The sequence below is a fragment of the Rhinatrema bivittatum genome, chromosome 10, assembly GCF_901001135.1.
Source record: "Rhinatrema bivittatum chromosome 10, aRhiBiv1.1, whole genome shotgun sequence".
Lineage (NCBI taxonomy): Eukaryota > Metazoa > Chordata > Amphibia > Gymnophiona > Rhinatrematidae > Rhinatrema > Rhinatrema bivittatum.
Genome location: NC_042624.1, coordinates 76,880,657 through 76,899,712, shown reverse-complemented (window position 1 = coordinate 76,899,712; position 19,056 = coordinate 76,880,657). Strand labels below are relative to the sequence as shown.

The following is a 19,056-nucleotide window of genomic DNA, read 5'->3' as shown; positions in this document are numbered from 1 at the left end:
TTTGTGCACTGAATGATGTCTCTATCAGATCGGTAATGTTTAATGTTGACTCTTGTGAAGGTGGATTAGGATTTGAATTTCTTTCATTCAAAAAGTATGCGCTTTTTATCATTGGAAGATTGTCAGAAGTAATTGACAAAACTTCCATAAAATAATTTTTTAACTGTTCTACTGGAGACATCATTTTGCACTTAGGAAAGTTTACAAATCGAAGATTCGGATAACGAACTACGTTCTCCAAATTTTCAATCTTTCTCGATAAAATATTTTCACTTTTTATTAAAGATGTCTGCACATCCTTTATATTAACAATTTCTGTTTCCACCTTCTTGAGAGTCATCCCATTATTTACTACCATTGGACTCAGATTCAACAATGTATTTTGTACATCCTTAATATTCACATTCATAATTTCAATATTCTTTTGCAGAGACATTATTGCAGACCATAACATTTCTAAAGATATTTGTTTAACCTCTCCAGGCCTAGTACCAGAAGTGGGCGGTTTCATTGAGAGATGTAGTGATTCCTGGTCTAAAGCATTCCCCAACATGGGGGCAGGACTGGCTCCTCCAATTGCCAAAGATCTTCCATTGGGCATTCCAGTTCTCTGATCCAACAATTGAGAAAGTGGAGGTGTACCCTCCATTTCCTTAGGCACCGCAGATTTCCCTTCTTGGTCTTCCTCCGACGGGTTTACCACAATATGCCCTGTCCGCAATAGTGGCAAACCTAGACCAATAGTGTCTGCTATGCATGCTGGTTGTAAGGGAGTTGTTGGTACCCCGGGACTGAGACTTATTTCTCCCAACAATGGTGATAATTGCTCACTAACCACCATTGTAATGGGACTCTCCGGGGTATTTACTGCTGCAGGTGTGTAAAAACCCGTTAAAGTTGTTTGAATAGGGCCCGGCCTGGCAGGGGTAGAGGCATCCTGCCTGACTCTGCCTTTTCTTTTAGTATGCGGCATAGTTTGTAACATAAGCAAGATAACAGTTTAAAGAGTTCTACTCACACTTCTGTATTTAACATCAAGGTATAGGAGGCGTTTTAGGAATCCAGTTCCGCTACCAAGTTTGGTGGCAGCCTTCCAGCCTTCGCCGGCCTAAGCCGGACCAAGCCGCGCGCCCCTTTGGAGCGCGCGGCTTCGGCAGCGCGCCGACGGCGGCGGTGCGCCGACCACTGCCCACTTTATAGGAGCGGACGCTCCGGTGACGTCACTCAGCCTCGCTCTCGCTCCGTGGATCGAAATCCTTTCAGGTGTTCCGGGGAATACGACCCTTGATGACCTGGGTCTTAACGAGGTAGCGGTATTACCCTGGAGGCCTGTCTCACCTCCAACTCAGGCTCCCCAGGTAAGAACAGCGTCCACTGCCCACTTTATAGGAGCGGACGCTCCGGTGACGTCACTCAGCCTCGCTCTCGCTCCGTGGATCGAAATCCTTTCAGGTGTTCCGGGGAATACGACCCTTGATGACCTGGGTCTTAACGAGGTAGCGGTATTACCCTGGAGGCCTGTCTCACCTCCAACTCAGGCTCCCCAGGTAAGAACAGCGTCCACTGCCCACTTTATAGGAGCGGACGCTCCGGTGACGTCACTCAGCCTCGCTCTCGCTCCGTGGATCGAAATCCTTTCAGGTGTTCCGGGGAATACGACCCTTGATGACCTGGGTCTTAACGAGGTAGCGGTATTACCCTGGAGGCCTGTCTCACCTCCAACTCAGGCTCCCCAGGTAAGAACAGCGTCCACTGCCCACTTTATAGGAGCGGACGCTCCGGTGACGTCACTCAGCCTCGCTCTCGCTCCCTGGATCGAAATCCTTTCAGGTGTTCCGGGGAATACGACCCTTGATGACCTGGGTCTTAACGAGGTAGCGGTATTACCCTGGAGGCCTGTCTCACCTCCAACTCAGGCTCCCCCTATATGACTGTTTTAATGTACATTACAGCAGTGGATGATGTGCGGGTTACAAAAGTGTTAGGAGAGCTAGGTATTGAAAATTATTAGCCTCCCTACGAGCCAATGATTTGGCAGCAAAATGCAAAGGACTGCCTTGAATATTGGACGCATCCATGATGCAAAGCTCGTTTGCTCTTTGCCAGCATAGATTGCCAAAGATGACAGTGTGTTTAAACCTCATACTTTATGAATGGTTTCAATACTGATTTCTGTTCACGTTACCAAATCCCTCCACAAAGACTTTTCTTACTAATGATGTGTGTTATATTTATAGGAACCATTACTAAGTGTGTGTTTTTCATCTTGACAACTGCTATGTGCAATTAATGTCTAACAAATTAGCTAATTTCTATCATTATCCTGCTTGCCATCTAACGCAAGATTATCAGATGCAAACCATTGGGAGAAGGTGCTTTTAAAAGGCTGTTTAATGCATATAGTGCCAAACTTCATCTTTTGCACTAAATTCTGAAATACAGATGTACGCTGTCTGGACCATTATAGTAGCTCAGAAATGTGACTAGATGAAAAAAAGCATGTTCATAAGAACATAACATAAAAAGTTGCCATACTTGGTCAAACCAAGGGTCCATCAAGCCCAATAATCCTGTCTCCAACAGTGGCCAATCCAAGTCGCAAGTATCTGGTAAGCACCCAAACAATAAATATGCTACTAATGCCTACAACAAAAAGTGGCTATTCTCTATTGATTAAAAGCAGTTTATGGACTTCTCCTCCAGGAACTTATCCAAACCATTTTTAAACCCAGCTACACTAACTGCACTACATCCCCTGGCAACAAATTTCAGAGCTTAATTGTGCGTTGAGTGAAAAAGGAATTTCTCCGATTCATTTTAAATGTACTACTACTTAACTTCATGGAGTGCCCCCCTAGTTCTTGTATTATCTAAGAGTAAATAACCGTTTCACATTACCCCATTCAAGTCCTTTCATGATTTTGTAGACCTCTATCATATCCCTCCTCAGCCGTCTCTTCTCCAAACTGAACAGCCCGGACCTCTTTAGCCTTTCTTCATAGAGGAGTCACTCCATGCCCTTTATCCTTTTGTTCGCCCTTCTCTGTACCTTCTCTATCACAATTATATCTTTTTTGAGATGTGGCAACCAGAATTACACACAGTATTCAAGGTGCGGTCTCACCATGGAGCGATAGAGGCATTATGACATCTTTCGTTTTATTTGCCATTCCTGACAAAGGGACTTAGATGATTTTGAAAGTTTGTATACAGCATCGTTTTTGGGTAATTCCTCCATTGGTGAATCATGGTTTTTGTGCCTCTTTTCTCAGCAAATGTACAACCTTCCCCTTACATGAAAAGATGGAAGAGCAAATACATTTGTTGCAATTTCCTGTTTCTTCTCAGATGATATTTTAAAGCATATGCTTTTAAGTGGAATGTTTTAATCTTACATTTGAGAATCTTTTTGATATAAGTTGTGTTAATAAAAGGCTTGAAACCTGTTTCACCATGATTTATGTGTTTTCCCCCTAGAAATCTGGTTAAGAAGTACTGCCCCAAGCGTTCGTCCAAAGATGATGAACCCAGGTAAGATGTACTTTGTATGTTCTAAATCACAAGCATCTTTGTTTTTGGTGATGGTGTGGTGGTGGTTGTATTTCGTTTGGGGGGTGGGGGGTATTTATTTATTTTTTTTTGCCTAGCAGTTTCCTCAGTTGGAAATGGCCTGTACTGGTCTATGATGCCTTGAACCTTCATTCACCAACTACCCAGGGCTTTTTCCCTCCCAGCACATGAAGTCTAATGGTTTCAATGGCAGACCTTTGCTGGAGGCCGTACGTCAGAACTTCCTCTGGAACCCGGCAGCCATGGGCTCTAAATGACGCTGGGACTCCCTCCCTCGGAGACGGTGAATGTTGCTTCTGCAGCATCCCCAGCCAGCATTGGGAGTCAAGACCAGACCTTCCATGTGGCAGTGTGCAGTGCTACCACTGATCCACTGGGCCAGCCCAAATATTATTTTTCCTATAATTTTTGTTATCTTTGATAGTTTGCACATGACCCATGAATCATGGATGCAGCTTTTCCTGTGTAAATCTACAGGGTCCCTGTTTTATGTCCATTATATTTACTTAAGAGGCCAATCATCAAAAAATGGTAAAACGGACAACTTATACAGTTAACGTTAGCTGAATCAGTAATCTGAGGTATTCAGTGGGATAAACATCCCGCTGAATATTGAGGATTAAAGTTATCCGGCTAACTTTAGCCAGATAATTATTAAACTAACCAGCTAGCTTTGAATATCGCCAGTTAGGTTTAAAGTTATCTGGCCTTGTGAAGCTGGATAACTTTAGTCTTAATTAGCGGCATTCCAGAATATAGCTGGTTAAGTGGTCATGATATGAGAGAGAAAAAAGTCCTGCGCGGGCTTTGCAACCCAAATCACAGCCCCTTAACCAAAGTGCCACAAATGGGCCCAGCTGATCCGTCCATGTACTCAAAAAAACCCCCCTAGAGTTGGATTGCCCCACCCCCTGCCCAGTTAGGAAAATGTCTCCCAATGTCTCCTCCCTTCCTCTCCTTTCCTTTCCCCTCCTCACACCAACTCTTCCCTACCCACCCACTGGGTACCTAAGCTAAGGCCCTTCTGTCTCCAGGATTGTTATATGCTTGTACGGCGATCCTGACCGTTTCCAGTATTACTGTCATAGCTATGCTGAAAGCTGCCAGGATATCTTACAAAATGTACAGCGATTATGGGGCCAGAAGGGCCTTGGGTAAGGTATCAGCTGGATGGGAGGGTAAGAGTTGTGGAGGGAGGAAGAGAGGTCGGGGCTATTGTGCAATATTTAGCTAACCGAGGAAGACGGGGTTTGCCCAGTGGCAGGAAAAAAGATCCTAAGTGATAAATTCAAATCCTATGCCAGACGGCATTTCAACTAGAGGATGGGGATGGCAGAAATCTCAAAGAAATGAGTGGAGGAGATAACAAAAGTCAGCTGAATAAGGCACAAACGAAGTCCAAGAAGAGCAGTAACCTGAAGGAGAGAAGCTGGAAAGCTATGAGCACAAATGCTCTTAGTCTGGACAATAAAATCCCAGACCAGCAGGCTCTAATGGAGGAAGCAGGTCTAGACATCATTGCCTTTACAGAAACATGGTTTACAGAGTCACATGACTGGAATATAGCCACCCCTGGCTATAACTTACTAACAGGATGATTCAGTAAGACATGCGGGAGAGCCGGTGCTCCGAGTTGAGCACCCGCTCTCCCGACGCACGCCCAGGTTCTTCTCCTGGGTGCGCGATTCTCTATTTAAATTGACGGGCAGATTTTTATTTTTTGGATTTTTTTTTAAATTTTTGGTGCCTCTGACTTAATATCGCTATGATATTAAGTCAGAGGGTGTACAGAAAAGCAGTTTTTTCTGCTTTTCTGTACACTTTCCAGGCAGGCTTTACTTTCAGTATTCCGGGGTAATAACTAATAGGCTCATCAACATGCATTTTCATGTGATGAGTGTTATTAGTTTCGGGGTGGTTGGCCGCGCGTTTTCCACGCGCTATTACCCCTTACAGTATAAGGGGTAATAATAGTGTGTCTAAAACGCGTGGCCGAGTGCACCGTTCTGTATCGGCTGTAAGGAAGGACAGAGAGGGCATGAAAGAGAGAGGAGTAGCGCTTTATGTCAGAAGCAATATCCAAGCAATTGAAATGCAGGAGACATGGGGAAAAAAGATGAGGATTCCATTTACATCGGTGTGGCCAGTAGGCCTCCAATTCAGACAGAAGAGCTGGAGAGAGCTCTGATCAAAGACATCAAAAAGATTGGAAAGAAGGGAGAAGTGCTGCTCGTTGGAGATTTTAACCTGCCGGATGTAGACTGGAGAATCCCTTCGGCAGAATGTGCGAGAAGTAGAGAGATACTGGATGCTCTCCAAGGGGCAATGCTCAAACAAATGGTAATGGATCCCACGAGGGACAGTGTAATCCTGGACCTATAATGTCCAGAAAGGTGCCCACCTTGAGTACAAGTGGTCATCAGACCTTATGGTTTGACATTGCAAATAAGATACCAAGAAGTCACCCGAAGATCCAAGTTTTGAATTTCAAATATATGGACTTTGACAAAATGGGGATGTACCTTGAGAATAAACTACAGGACTGGGAGAAAATGGGACAACAGTGGGGTAAATTAAAAGGAACTATTACAAAGGCTACAAATCTATGTTAGAAAATAAAAAAAAAGTTCAAGGAAAAAGAAACCTATTTGGTTCTCAAAGGAGGTAGCTGCAAAAATAAAGGCAAAAAGATCAGTGTTCAGAAAGTATAAAGGATCCCAAAAAGAGGAACACAGGGATCAATAACTGGTAGAAGTGAGGGAGATGAAGCAAAAGGTCAAGCGGAAGAAAAGATTGCCCAGGAGACAGAGAGGTGACAAAACATTTTTCAGATATATAAGAGAAAGAAGGAAAGCCTGAAGTGGTGTAGTGAGGTTGAAAGGTGACGAGGAGCAATGTGCCAAGACTGACAGGGAAGTGGCAGAAATATTAAACAAATTCTTCACTAAAAACCCTGGAGAAGGGCCGTAGAAGGGAATGGGCTAGACACAACTCCGTTTACAGAAGAGAATATATGGGCAGAGCTAGAAAAACTGAAAGTGGAAAAGGCCATGGGGCCAGATTGTGTTCATCCCAGGATACTGAGAGAGCTCAGAGATGTGCTGGCGGCTCCGCTGCGCGACCTGTTCAATAGCTCCCTGGAAAAGGGAGTGGTGCCGAGTGATTGGAGAAGAGCGACGGTGGTCCCGCTTCACAAGAGCGGGAGCAGAGAGGAGGCTGGAAACTACAGGCCGGTTAGCCTCACCTCGGTGGTGGGAAAAGTAATGGAGACTCTGCTAAAGGAAAGGATAGTGAACTATCTACAGTCGAGAGGATTGCTGGACTCCGAGGCAGCATGGATTCACATGGGGAAGGTCTTGTCAGACAATTTTTTTTTTGCAAAATCATTTTTATTGTGAAGACATGCAATTCCACAATCACAGAAAGGTATACAGAAAGCGATACCAACAAGGTAACAATCAATACAGTGGTTGCGCAAATCTTCATTTAAAGAACATCTTCCACCCCTATATTCAAACTGAACATCCCAAACTAATCAACACTCTCATTCAACCATGCATACCAGTCACACCACACGTGTCCCACCCATACAACCAACCTCTCCAACTAACAAACGCAGCCCCTCCCTCCCAAAAAAAAACAAAACCACCTACCCAGAAGCCCCAAGTCCCATATACAGAAATAGGATTCTGGATGGAAGAGAAAAACAGAAAAAAAAAAAGAGAAAAGATGTGCATTATAGTCCCACTCAAGGTTTAGTTGCAGAGGAAGCAGTGGAATACCCATTGATGCGGTAGCCTGCTGTGATCAAATGACCTTGAAAATCTGGGGAGAGAGTAGTATTGAGTCCAGCAATCTGCATATTTCTTGTCCGTTGTCTTAGGTGATTTTGTATAATCCATTCGCTCCAGCAGTACCATGTCCATCATACGATAATGCCAGGCCGTAAGTGACGGCGTAGTTAAGGGATCGGTCCAGTCAGCAAGTATAGTACGGCATGCTAACAAAACCGCAATCCTGCCGAAGCGATCCTGGGCCCCGGTGCACTTTTCAGACATCACCCGCGGTCCAGCCAGAAGGAGTGCAGTGGACATTTGGAGAGGGATCTGAATTCATTTAGTAACACAAGCCATTATCTGGGTCCAGAAAGTCTCTAAGGACGGACAGAGAATTAACCAGTGTAGCATGGTGCCTTCTACTTTGGAGCATTTAATGCATAAGGAAGAAGGAAGGCAGCCCATATGAAAACGTCGCACATCGTCACAGATTGTATGATGTATAATCTGAAAGTGTAAGTCTCGCAAACCACTATCTTTCAGTCGTTTATGGAGAGAGGTGAAGCAAGAAGTTATGAAGGTAATAGGTATGTCCTTTGCACAAAACGGCATCCAATAGTTGGCCAGAAGATCAAGGTGAGAAGCTGGCAACACGCTTTTAATCAATCCACTCCATCCTTTTATGGAATTGTGTGAGTATGCAAATTCAAACAGAGTTTTAGCGAAAGTGGTTTCTCTTAAAAACTCCTGTGGCTGCCAGTGAAAGGCCTGCAGGTAGTGTCGCGCTTGAAAGTAAGCAAAGAAAAACTTAGGTGGTAGCTGATAATTTTCAACCATAGTCGCGTATTGTAACACTTGAGGGGTGTCTTCTTCGAAATAATGAAAGGCATACATGAGGCCATGACGAGCCCAAGTCTTGAATACCCCACTTGCACTTACACCAGGCTGAAAATCACAGTTGCCCACTAATGGAGTTAACAGCGAGAAAGGACCTTGCAGACGGTAAAGATGACGTAGCCATTTCCAGGCCTTTCGACATGGGTGGAATAAACATTGAGGGATGTCCAATGTTTGTACTGTAGCTGCTGGGGCCTGAACTAAATATAAAGGAGACCAGGGAAAAGTCATACGTGTTAACATCCCTTCCTCGCAGTAAGTACAGGCATCAATAATCCATTCCCCAATAAAGCGCAGCTGACAGGCGACGTTGTAGGCTTGGAAGTCAGGCAGTCCCAGCCCTCCCTGTGTTTTAGGGTACACCAAAGTTTCGTATTTAATCCTGGCTCGCTTACCTGCCCATAAAAATTTGATCAGCCCCCCTGTAATTTTTTAAGATCAAGAATTTTGAGCCAAAGGGGGAGCATATGTAGTTTACATACAGTTTGGGAACAATCATCATTTTTATTAAAGCACAGCGCCCAGAGAAAGTGAGGGGAAGAGACTGCCAAACCTGTAACTGCTGCCCCAGATTAGCCAAGGTTTCACGTATATTTAACTCATAGAGCTTATCCAACTCTCTAGGGACCCAAACCCCTAAATATTTCAGCTTCCCAGGTGCCCACATAAAAGGGAAGGAACCAGGCCACGACGTAGGGAGTTGGGAATTTAAGGCCAATGCCTCTGACTTGGAAAAATGTATGCAAAGGCCCGCTATGTCCCGGAACTGTGTGAAGATCATGAGTATAACCGGCATACTCTGCCGAGGCCGGCCTACGAATAACAGGATGTCGTCTGCGAACATAGCGAGTTTAATGGGGTGCCCTTCCAGACTAAGCCCCCAAAATCATTTTTCGCGCCGGAGCTTTTCAGCTAGGGGTTCAATTGCCAATACAAATAGCAGAGGGGAAAGCAGACATCAATGACGTACTCCACATTGTAGGGGGAATGGGACCGACAGGCCCCCGTTAATAACAATTCAAGCTCTAGGGTTTTTGTATAAAACTTGTAACCATGAGACAAAATCCCCTGCTATCCCATATTGTTGGAGTATCCAAAACATATAATCCCAGGACGGAATCAAAAGCCTTTTCAGCATCTAAACTGAGAATTAGGGCCGCCTCCTACGAGTGGTAACTAAGGGCTGCAATGAAACGTCTCACATTTTGTACCCTCTGTCGATGTGGGACAAAGCCGGTCTGATCTGAGTGTCCAAAGCAGGCAGGATATTGTTGAGCCGGGCCGCCAGGACTGCTGCAAGGATTTTTATGTCAACATTAATGAGGGAGATGGACCTGTAAGATCCCACATCTGGTGGATCCCTCCCCTTCTTTGGCAACAGAATGATAGTCGAGCAATTTTCTTCCGGCGGGAGGTGTTTATTTTGGATTAAAGAATTATAATAAGATACGAGACTAGGCAATAAGGGAAATTTTAGGGCTTTATAAAACTCATTGCTAAGCCCTTCAGGACCAGCCGCCTTACCCTTTTTCAATTTCTATATGATGGCAAAAATTTCAGAGTCCACGATGCGGGCGTTTAGTACTTGGAGCTTGTCGCCAAGCAGTTGAGGCCGATTAAAGTTTTGAAAAAACTCCTCCAACATTGACCGAAGGTGAGGTTTGGAATCATATAATTTCTTATAATAAGCTACAAAACTGGCTTCGATATCATTCTGATGAGTATGATAAACGCCATTGCTACCCTTAACCCCGGTGATAAAGGATTTTGTTCTTCTAGGTCGAACTAAATTTACAAGGAGTTTACCCGGTACATTCCCTTGTTTGAACAACTTATATTTAAAATATCTTAATGATTTTGATGCAAAACAGTATTTAGGACTTGACTTATGCGGTCTGCCTCCTGCTTGTTCGCTGCGGTGGAGTCCCTTACAAATTTAACCTGCGCTTTTTTTAACTCTGCGGTTAGACTCAGAATTTCTGCATTCCGCTGTTTATTTCGTATGGCAACGTAAGCTATAATTTTACCTCTCATTACTGCTTTTCCAACTAGCCAGAGCGTATGTGGGGCAATATCGGGCGTATTATTAAATTTGATATATTCTTCCCAGCCCTCTTTAATGTACTCCTGAAAGCAAACATCAGAATCCAGATCTGGAGGCATTTGCCAGGAAAAAGCTGAAGGAGGGGACTTACCCATTTGTAAAGTGACAGATACAGGAGCGTGATCGGAAATTGAAATAGTCCCTATAGTGGCTTCAGTGACGCGGGGGAAAAAGTTTTCTGGTACCAAAATATAGTCCAGCCGAGGGTGAGAGAAAAAGGTGAAATCTTGGTCCCCTGGGTGTAAGAGTCTCCAAACATCTATTAAATTTAACTCATGGCAAAGGAAATTGACAACTAAATGCAGGTCATTACTGCTCACGGGCCTCGGGGGTTTACAATCAGTTTGCTTGTTCATAACACTATTAAAGTCGCCTCCCATGATGAGGTCACAATCTGGTAATTTAGCTAGAATACCCACCAGGTTGACAAAATAGTCATGAGAATAGACATTTGGAGCATATCCATTGCAGAAAGCTATTCGCTGTTGGTAGAGTGTCCCCACCATCACAACATAGTGACCTTCCACGTCCTGCAGAACTCTATCCAGCTGAAATGGTACCTGTTTATGTATAAGTATTGCTCCACTTCTCTGCCGCGAAGAATAAGACGATGAGTAACAGCTCTCCACCCACTCCCGCTTCAATTTGGTATGTTCCACCTCCGCCAAGTGAGCCACCTGTAAAAAGGCCACCTGTGCTTTTAAACGCTGGAATAAAGATAGCAGTTTTTTGCGTTTAATCGGAGAATGAATACCATCCACGTTCAGGGATGTTATCTTAACCGATACCATGACAGCTGGCTAAAGGAACAAAAAGTACAGATTGTGTCAGAGAAAAAGCATTGACAGTGGTCAGGCCAAACACCTCCCAGCCTGAGCCTTCCGTCCCCCGCCCCAGAACACATTTCAGAATCATTACATGCATGTTTGGAAAATATAAGGGCTCCTGGGCATTTTCCTGATTTCCCCCCCCCCCCCGCCCCCCCAACCTGCTTCTCACATACACACACAAGCTGCATCCATACCCCACACATACTGAATACATCCAAACCCAGAACTCCTTGCACGAAGTACCCATCTTCCCCACAGGTCCATGGGCTTCCCTCTGCCCCCCCCCCCCCTCCCAGGTAGCCTCTCCCCTATCCACCTCCCCTCCATAGGCATATATCTGCTGTTGTTGATAGTAAACTAAACAGAACTCGGGAAACTTAATGAACAGCTGAACCATCCCTCTGTCAACAAGAATAACTAAGGTAATAAAAGCGATGAAGAGACGCGGGTTCACCCCTCTGTAGGGGACAGAGATCAGTCATTTAGTAGTGTTGTTGGAATGAAAACTGAAGCTCTGGCGAATTCAAATCCAGCATGCCATTGCCCTTCAAGTAACATTTCCTGGCTCCAGCGAGGATATGAAGGAATTGGCTTCCTCCTTTTTGCAGAAGAAGAGGACAGTACCGTTATGTTGAACTCGCAGCTTAGCAGGCAAAAGTAGCGCACACGGTATCCCCCTTTTGTGTAACTCCATACAGGCAGGAGACAGGGCTTTACGTTGTGCTGAAACTGCTGTGGAGAAATTGTGGAACAGCATGATCTTGTGCCCCTGGTACTCCACACCAGAGTGCTGCCGAAAGGCTCGCATAAGCTGAATTTTGTGTGACCAGTTTAAAATTCTGGCCATCACAGGCCGTGGTCTGCTACTAGCATCTTCCTTGGGCGGCCCCATTCTGTGCATCCTTTCTCAGCGCAAGCAACCAGAGGTTAAATTCAGACCCAAATGACTGGGCAGCCAGTTCTTGTTCTGGTACAGGTTCAGGAAGGCCTATTATTTTAAGATTGTTGTGCCGGTTCCTATTCTCTTGATCATCTATCCAATCCATCAGCGAGGAAATTTGCACTGATAACGCTTGTACTTGCCTTTCCACCATGTGCGGCCAGATTTTTAAACTAGAGCCTTCCCTTTGTAACTTCAAAAAAGGAATCAAAACATGGCTGTTCAAGCAAGCCTACCCTGATTCGAACCAAACCTAGCTCAACCCCCCCTTTCTCACCCCCAGCCAGCCATTTTCTCCCCTTACCCCCGTTATCCCTCCCCAGCCCCCTCTGCTTTCCTTCCCGCAAGTATTCCAACACAACGTCCACTTAAGACAGTATATAATGTAAGATTGCTTTTACTTATCCTTTCTATTCTGTAATCATAAGATTGTATAAATTGTAAGTTTTTATTTGCTTATACTCATTTCTGTTTTTTTGTAATCACTTATAGAAGCTATGTTCTCCTCTCCTTAACATATTATTGTTCCTCTGAAACTCCATCGCTAGCTCTTTTTCCCTCTGTTACTCTCCCTCTCTCTTTCTAGCCTCTCCCCTTCCCCCCTCCCTGTTCATTGTAATTTCTCCATCTTTATTGTTAATTGTAAACCGGCATGATGTCCCACACGAATGTCGGGGTATAAAACCTGATAAATAAAATAAATAAATAAAGAATTGAAACGAGGAAGAGTGCTCGATGTGATCTACTTGGATTTCAGCAAAGCTTTTGATACAGTCCCGCATTGGAGGCTTGTGAATAAAATAAGAAGCTTGGGAGTGAGTGCCAAGGTGATGACGTGGATCACAAACTGGTTGACTGATAGAAGACAATGTGTGATGGTAAATGGAACCATCTCTGAAGCGAGAACGGTGCTAAGCGGAGTGTCCCAAGGATTGGTGTTGGGACCTGTTCTGTTCAATATTTTTGTGAGCAACATTGCATAAGGGATAGATATTTGTCTATTTGTGGATAATACTAAGATCTGCAACAGATTGGACATGTCAGAAAGAGTAGAGAGAATGAGACATGATTTAAGGAAGCTTGAACAGTGGTCAAAGACATGGCAGCTGGGATTCAATACCAAGAAGTGCAGAGTCATGCATCTGGGGTGCGGTAATCCAAAAGAGCTGTATGTGATGGGGGGTGAAGGGCTGATGTGCACGGAGCATGAGAGGGACCTTGGGGTAGTAGTGTCTAATGATCTGAAGATGGCGAAGCAATGTGACAAAGCGATAGCTAAAGCCAGAAGAATACTGGGCTGCATAAGAGAGAGAAATTACCAGTAAGAAGGAGGAGATGATAATCCCCTTGTACAGGTCCTTGCTGAGGCCTCATGTGGAATACTATGTTCAGTTCTGGAGACCGTATCTCAGAAAGGACAGAGACAGGATGGAAGTGGGTGGGTGGACTCCATCAAATGACTTATGAGGAGAGGTTGAGGGACCTAAATATGTATACCCTGGAGGAAAGGAGGTGCAGGGGAGATCAACAACAAAACTCTTTCTGTTGGAAAGAAATCAGTAGAACTAGGGGTCACGAAATGAAACTCCAGGGAGAAAGACTCAGAATCAATGTCAGGAAATATTTCTTCATGGAGAGAGTGGTGGATGCCTGGAATGCCCTTCCAGAGGAGGCGGTGAAGACAAACAGTGGAAGAATTTAAAGAGCATGGGATAAACACTGAGGACCCCTAAAGGCTAGCGGACAGAAATGAAGAAAAGAGCACATGGAGATAACTTGCTGGTATGGCAGTTACTATCCTTAACCAACAAGCCTTCATATTGTTGATGCAACTCATTATTGCTCTCTGCTTTAATGGCAGGGGGAAAAGGGGAATTAGATTCAGACAGCAACCAACAAGGACATTAAATTTTACAGTCTGGGAAAACAAGCATGGGGGTAACTTGCTAAAGTGGCTGTTACTATTCTTAACCAATAAGCCTGAAACTTTTGATTCAACTCCAGCATGGCTCTCTTCTTCAGCGGCAAGAAGTGACAGAGAATTGGACTCAAACAGCAACCAACAAGGGCCCTGACTTTGATGGTCTGGGAAACTGAGAAGTAGGAGGGAGACTTGTATGGCACAGCAGATGCTACCATAAGCTTGCTGGGCAGACTGGATGGACCATTAGGTCCTTTTCTGTCATCATTTATATGTTTGTATGTATATGGTCCTGGATTTTATTTTTTAAATTGAGTACATGAAGGAGATTGGGGAGCTTGGGAGCAGGGCTGGTCTGAAAGTGCTACCGGACTGGAGGAGCTGTGATTTGGGCTGACGGCCGCACGCAGTATATATTTTTTTTCTCACAGTATGCCCACTTAACCAACTATATTCTTTTGAATATAGCTGTTTAAGTCAAAGTTATGTTCTCACATGAGACTGGATAATTTTAGGACTACTCTGAGACAGGTCTAACTTTATCCAGCTAACTTAGCCAGATACAGCTGAAAATCTGCTAGGGTAGCTGGGTAGCTTTAATCTACCCCAGAACGCCTTTTTATCCGGTTAAATTGTAGCTGGATAATAAGATTATCTGGTCAAAAATTAGCCGGGTAAGTGCCTCCAGTATTCAAAAGTGGGAACCAAATGTGGGCAACCAAAGATGCTCTCAGGCTATCCGGCTAAATGCCTTTGAATATTGACCCCTTAGCTTTCATTAGCACATAGTATGGTGAAGTTTCACTGTTTTCCAAGTGGTAGAAGGTAGTATAACTAATCCATTTATTTATCTCGCACTGTTTATGAAATATATCAGACCTTATAATTTTCAAGCGAGGGGGCCAATTATTGTTGGCATTGGGAACCGGGATTTCCTTCGGCACTACGTCGCTCTGCACAGTGCAGTTCTAGAGGCGTGCTGGAAAGGGATTCAGGCAGTTGGCAGTGGTCCACAGTCACAGATTGCTGTAAAACAGCGGATGCATGTTTTTGTGGTGGTGTTTGTTCCCACCCTGCCCCCGAGTAGTCTTACTTTTGATATGCCCCTGTCATCCATAGCAGTACTTTACCTCTGACCAGAAGCAAGTAAGCAGCAGTCTCCAGGTCCACTATTAAACCTGCTCTATAAATCTGTCATTGGGCTCCTTAGAGGTGTGCTGGGCATTGTCTACCTTCAAGACTTAGCATCTCATCTCTGCAGTGGATTTAGCCTCACCCTAGTAACCCTGGTTTATTCCCAGGGTCAAGCCATCAGTTTAGGAGACTACTGTACCTCAACACCTTTCCAACAAAGGTTGTTGCTATTCTTTTTGTTTTGCTCCTTCCCAATCCCTCCTTGTCACTAAAAGGCTTTTGCATAGATCTTAACTTGTTTATAACCCTTCTACCTCTAAAACCCAATTTACGTTTTAGTTCAACCAAGGTTGTGTATGATGGGCAAGCGGGCAGGATTGTCAATGTTTAACCTACTAATATTCCGAGGCCTTTTAAGGAAAACATCAACCGCACGTGCAAACCAGAAACCCAGTAATCACCTGTTATGTCTCTTAATCTTTGTTTTGTCAGGTTTACGTCATGTCTAGCCTTTTATAGCATCCTTAACGAGTTAAATGACTATGCCGGACAACGTGAAGTTGTGGCAGAAGAAGTGGGACACAGAGTTTATGGAGAATTGATGAGATATTCCCATGAATTAAAAACAGAAAGAAAAGTGGTAATTGCTCTGCTCTCATTGTCTTGCTTTTTATTTTCTCTCTGAAATGGAATAGTTATGTATCAGTGACTGTATCTGAATGCTTTCAGTATAATTAAGTTTGTTTTTTTCTTGAGTGCTGTATTCCAGTTAATACCATCTCTTCCTTCATCAACAAAATCACGAAGCCTGTTTAAAAATGTTCTACTTATTAAGGGATTTGGAATAAGAAATGTTCATTTCTGAAATTAAAATTATCACAGGCAAGAAGTAGGTGCTGATTTTAGTTTGCTAATTTTCCAGCCGTTTTCCACAGTTCCTCTGCTGTTTGTTGTTAGAATAAGCTGAAACGGATGTTCTGGGTGGATAAAGGTGTTGTAGGGAGTGGGGATGGGGATGAAAGTGTGTGCATACAAAGTCTCTATAAACTTAATTAACAACACTTGCAACTTATCTTAAAAAAAAATAAAATTCAGTGGCTGTGTCTATGAAACAAGCTGAAAAAGCTGCAGAGATTCAGTGCATTTCTATGAGTGAAAGTCAAGTGTGCTTTGTAGGTCATCTTGGTCTTCACGGCCACTAATAAATCCAAGCAGTGTAGATTTTATGCAGCTGCCCTGTTCTCTAAGGACCATGGTCTTTGAAAAGTGGACCCACATGATTTCAAGAGTAAAACTCTCTTATTTACTTACATTCCACTTTTCAGCCTCTTGAAAGTGGATAACATTCAGGTACTGTGGGTATTTCCCTGCCCCAGCGGGCTCACAATCTAAGGATTTAAACACCATGGAGTGACTTTTCAAAGAGATAATAGATGCTTTAATTTTGGAAGTTAGAAGCCTAAATCAGCCCCTTTGAAAATGGACTAGGGTTGAGTGTCTACATGTACGCCCCTAATTTCACTGGATACCTAAGTTTAGGTCCCTCAAAAGTAGGCAAAAGGCATGGGGGCAAAGTTAGGATGAAGAATAGAGTTCCTGTTCATACCCGGATCAGTCCAGACTCCTGGGATTATGCCTCCCTTCCAGCAGATGGAGACAAAGTTTCACTAATACTGGTATATAACCAGGGGTGCCACCTGCAGTCCTTCAGTATTTTTCTGTCTTCTGCAGATGGATAGAGGTGCAATTCCTGCAGTCTAAAAAAAAGAAAAAAGAGGAGAGAGAGATACAACATTCTTTTAATTTATCCTCCCAGGAGGTTGCTAGGCCCTGTTGGGGCTATCCATCCAGGTGTTGAAGGAAACGAACAGGGAGTTGGGGACCCTTGTCTGTCTTGGATGTTCGCTGTGGGGGCTTAAAACCAGTGGGGCCAGTTTCCTCCTCCCCCTGGAAAACAGTTGATCTACAGCAGCTTTTCATTCAGGGAAGTATTTTTATGCTTCTTCTGTTTTAAGTATTGAGTATTTAAGGCGCAGAGTGGACTTGGAAGTGCCAAACTGGGTGGTGGTTACCATGGATGCCAATCTCTCCAGCTGGGGAGCAGTATGCCAGAGTCAGTCTGCCCAGGGGCAATGGTCTGAGGAAGAGAAATCCTTGTCTATCAATCGTTTGGAGACGAGGACAGTGTGGTACGCATTGCTGGCATTTCTGCCTCTGTTAAGCTGCCGTGCGGTGTGCATCTTGTTGGACAATGCAACCACGGCTTATATCAACTGACAAGGGGGTACCTGGAGTTGGGCCGTAGACCAGGAAGCTCAGGACTTGTTTCTCTGGGCAGAGCAGAATCTGGTGGTGTTTAGTGGTATCTCATATTGCTGGGGTGGACAATGTGCAAGTGTATTTTCTCAGTCGCCAGAGACTGGATCCTGGGGAGTTGGGAGCTGTTAGATGAAGCGATGACTTAGATATGTCTCTAGTGGGGTACTCTCCACCTGTACTTGATGGTGTCATGAAAGAATGCTAAGCTCCCCAGTTCTTCAGTCGCAGAAGAGAGCACGGAGTGGAAGGCATGGATGCTCTAGTTCTGTTTTGGCCCCGAGGGATCTTACTTTGTGTTTCCTCCGTGGCCTCTGGGAGGAAAACTGATATGACGAATAGAAAATTACCCTGGAGAAGTGATTCTGGTGGCACCAGAGTGGCCAGGTTGCCCGTGTTTCGCGGATCTGGTCAACATGACAGAAGACAGTCCACTACGGCTCACCCATTTGCCAAAGCTGCTTCGTCAGGGTCCAGTATTTTCAGATTGGGCAGATCGCTTTTGGCTCACGGCTTGGCTTTTGAGAGGAGGCGTTTGAGAGCAAAAGGATATCCGGAGGATGTCATTACTACTTTTTTGCAGGCTAGAAAGACTTTCACTTCTTTGTCATATGTAAGGGTCTGGAAAGTGTTTGAGTCCTGGTGCACGGGTCAAGGAATAGTCTCGACTCAGGCCTCGATACCTTACATCTTGGCTTTTTTGCAGAAAGGATTGGTGAAAGGCTTGGCATTTAACTCTCTGAAGGTTCAGGTGGTGGCCTTGGGCTGTCTTCGAGGTAAGATGCATGGAGGGTCATTAGCTATCCATCCAGATGTGGTTCGCTTCCTTCGGAGGGGCAAAACATCTGCAGCCTCCTTGCGGAAAATATGTCCTTCATGGAACCTTAATCTAGTCTTTAGAGGGCATGTGTGTGGTGCCTTTTGAACCTTTAAAAAGGGCAAGGTTAAAAAAATCTCACTTTGAAAATGGTGTTTCTGGTAGTCATTTGTTTTGCCTGAAGGATTTTGTAAATTTCAAGTGTTGAAACCTTTTCTGAATATCTCGGATACCGGGATTTCCTTGAGGATGGTGCCCTCTTTTCTCCTGAAGATTGTATCAGCGTTCCATTTGAACCAGACAATGGAACTGCCGGCCTTTTCGGATTTGGATGCAGCAGCCGCACATGGTAGAGAATTACGTTGTTTGGATGTGAAGCAGGCTTTATTGCGTTACCTCAAGGTCAACAATAGCTTCAGGGTTTCTGACCATTTCTTTGTGCTTTGGAGTGGTCCTAGGAAAAGGCAGAAGGCTTCAAAGTCCACGAAAGCAAGATGGTTGAAAGAGGCAATAATCTCGGCTTATATCTGTAAGGGGCATCCGGTTCCGGAGGGATTGAAGGCTCACTCAGTTCGGTCTCAGGCGCCTTCTTGGGCTGAGTACCAGCTGGTGTTGCCACAAGAAATTTGTCGGGCGGCTCCTTGGAAGTTGTTGCACACTTTTGCCAGACATTATCGTTTGGATGTCCAAGCTGCTGAGACCAGGGGTTTTGGTGAGAGTGTTCTTCGAGTGGGACTCTCGCAGCCCCACC

At 44.5% G+C, this 19,056-nt stretch overlaps 1 protein-coding gene across 2 annotated transcripts in view; it reads left to right on the top strand.

Moving 5' to 3' along the window:
- FNBP1L (formin binding protein 1 like) overlaps window positions 1-19,056 on the top strand; it is a 194,076-nt gene that overhangs the window by 116,939 nt on the left and 58,081 nt on the right. For both annotated transcript variants that reach the window (XM_029618045.1, XM_029618044.1), the window contains exons 3-4: window positions 3,478-3,531; window positions 15,665-15,812. In XM_029618045.1, the coding sequence (XP_029473905.1) occupies window positions 3,478-3,531; window positions 15,665-15,812 (202 nt within the window). The remainder of the gene's footprint in view (window positions 1-3,477; window positions 3,532-15,664; window positions 15,813-19,056) is intronic.